A 1,363-nucleotide genomic window follows, 5' to 3' on the forward strand; every position below is an offset into this window, starting at 1 on the left:
TGTACAGTGTGAGGGTCATCACTCTGTTTGTTTGGAGAAAAACGACCTGTTGCAACCGTCCCTTGTTGCTACTGTCCCCGGTCTCCCCTAATTTATTCTGCCTTTCTCCCAGGATAGATATAATCTGGTAAAATGTAACCAATCAGTTTAAACTGTTTCTTTTTGAACCAGTTATTTTATAATAAATGATATTTTTAGAACACTGCAGCTCCTCTTCAACGACAGACAGTTTACTTGTTTCAGTTGTTTTTAGCTCCAGGAGCTGATCCAGGTTAAATCAGCTCCTGATCACCTGCTTTAAGTTCTACAGAACTCTGTCACTTTGAACCAGGTGCTGAAGCAGGAAAACACAAATCAGTTTRTTGCCTCCCCTTCAAAATAAAATTACATATCGTTCATCTTTTAACTTTTAATTTGGAATTGATTCATGTTTTCTTCTTTAGTTGCAGATAAATAAAGCTTTAGTTAACATCTGATTTAATGTGTGTTTTTTTTCCAGTGACCCCCCCAAACCTGAAAATGCTGAACTGTGGATAGGGAGTCGCCCCTGTCTCCCTGCGACCCCTCTCCTCATCATTTCCTCACCCTCCTCCCTTCCATCTTCTGCTCTGTGTCTGAATCCATTCTCTCCCATCGCCTCGTCCCCCCACCCCCCGAGACCCTCCCTCCACCTCCTCTTCCCCCCGCAGCACACATGCAGGCCAAGAAGCGGTACCTGCTCGTGTCTGTGGTGGCCGGTCTCCTCTTCCTCATCTACCTGTGGGCTCTGCAAATCGGGGAGTTCCCCCAGCAGCACCAGTATCCACACACTCCCTATCATTACCAGTCTCACCAGCAGAGACAGCAGGACGTGTAYCAGTCCCAACCTCTGCCCCAGAAAGTCCCATCCAGACCGGCCCGACGCTGGCCAGAGTCCACGGAGCTGCTGGAGCCGTATCTGGAGGGAGGAGAGCAGGAGGTAAACTCAACACAACTGTTGAAACTGGCTGACAAAAACACAATTCTTAGACTTTTTTATACTAATAAAACATTTTCAAAGTGTCGCCTTAGAACAATAAAATAAAACTTGGGTGTTTAAAAGCAAGGTTTTACAGAAATGTTACATTTAAAATTTCAAATACAAAAGATTTTCAATCTGGTGTCCAATCCCAGTCCTGCAGGGCAGCGATACTGTTTGTTTTCTACACCAGAGTGGCCCACAGCGCCATCTTGAGGGCCTCAGAAGAACAACAGTTTTTAACTTTGGGCCGCAGAGGGCCGTGGGACCACAATTGATTTTAAATAAGGTGTAATACACTTTCTCACCACTAGTAGCAGTAGTGCACCACTCAGATGTTTAACAACTTTTTAATATGTAGAAGAA

General features: G+C 44.8%; 1 protein-coding gene across 1 annotated transcript in view; it reads left to right on the plus strand.

Annotated features, from left to right (window-relative positions):
* Nucleotides 1-1,363, plus strand: part of LOC106511501 (exostosin-1) — a gene marked incomplete at both ends in the record, with an annotated part of 8,290 nt that overhangs the window by 1,200 nt on the left and 5,727 nt on the right. The window contains 1 exon segment of the mRNA XM_014000252.1: nucleotides 500-958. Within this exon segment, the coding sequence (XP_013855706.1) occupies nucleotides 695-958 (264 nt within the window).

This window comes from Austrofundulus limnaeus, unplaced genomic scaffold (genome assembly GCF_001266775.1).
Source record: "Austrofundulus limnaeus strain Quisiro unplaced genomic scaffold, Austrofundulus_limnaeus-1.0 Scaffold2863, whole genome shotgun sequence".
NCBI lineage: Eukaryota > Metazoa > Chordata > Actinopteri > Cyprinodontiformes > Rivulidae > Austrofundulus > Austrofundulus limnaeus.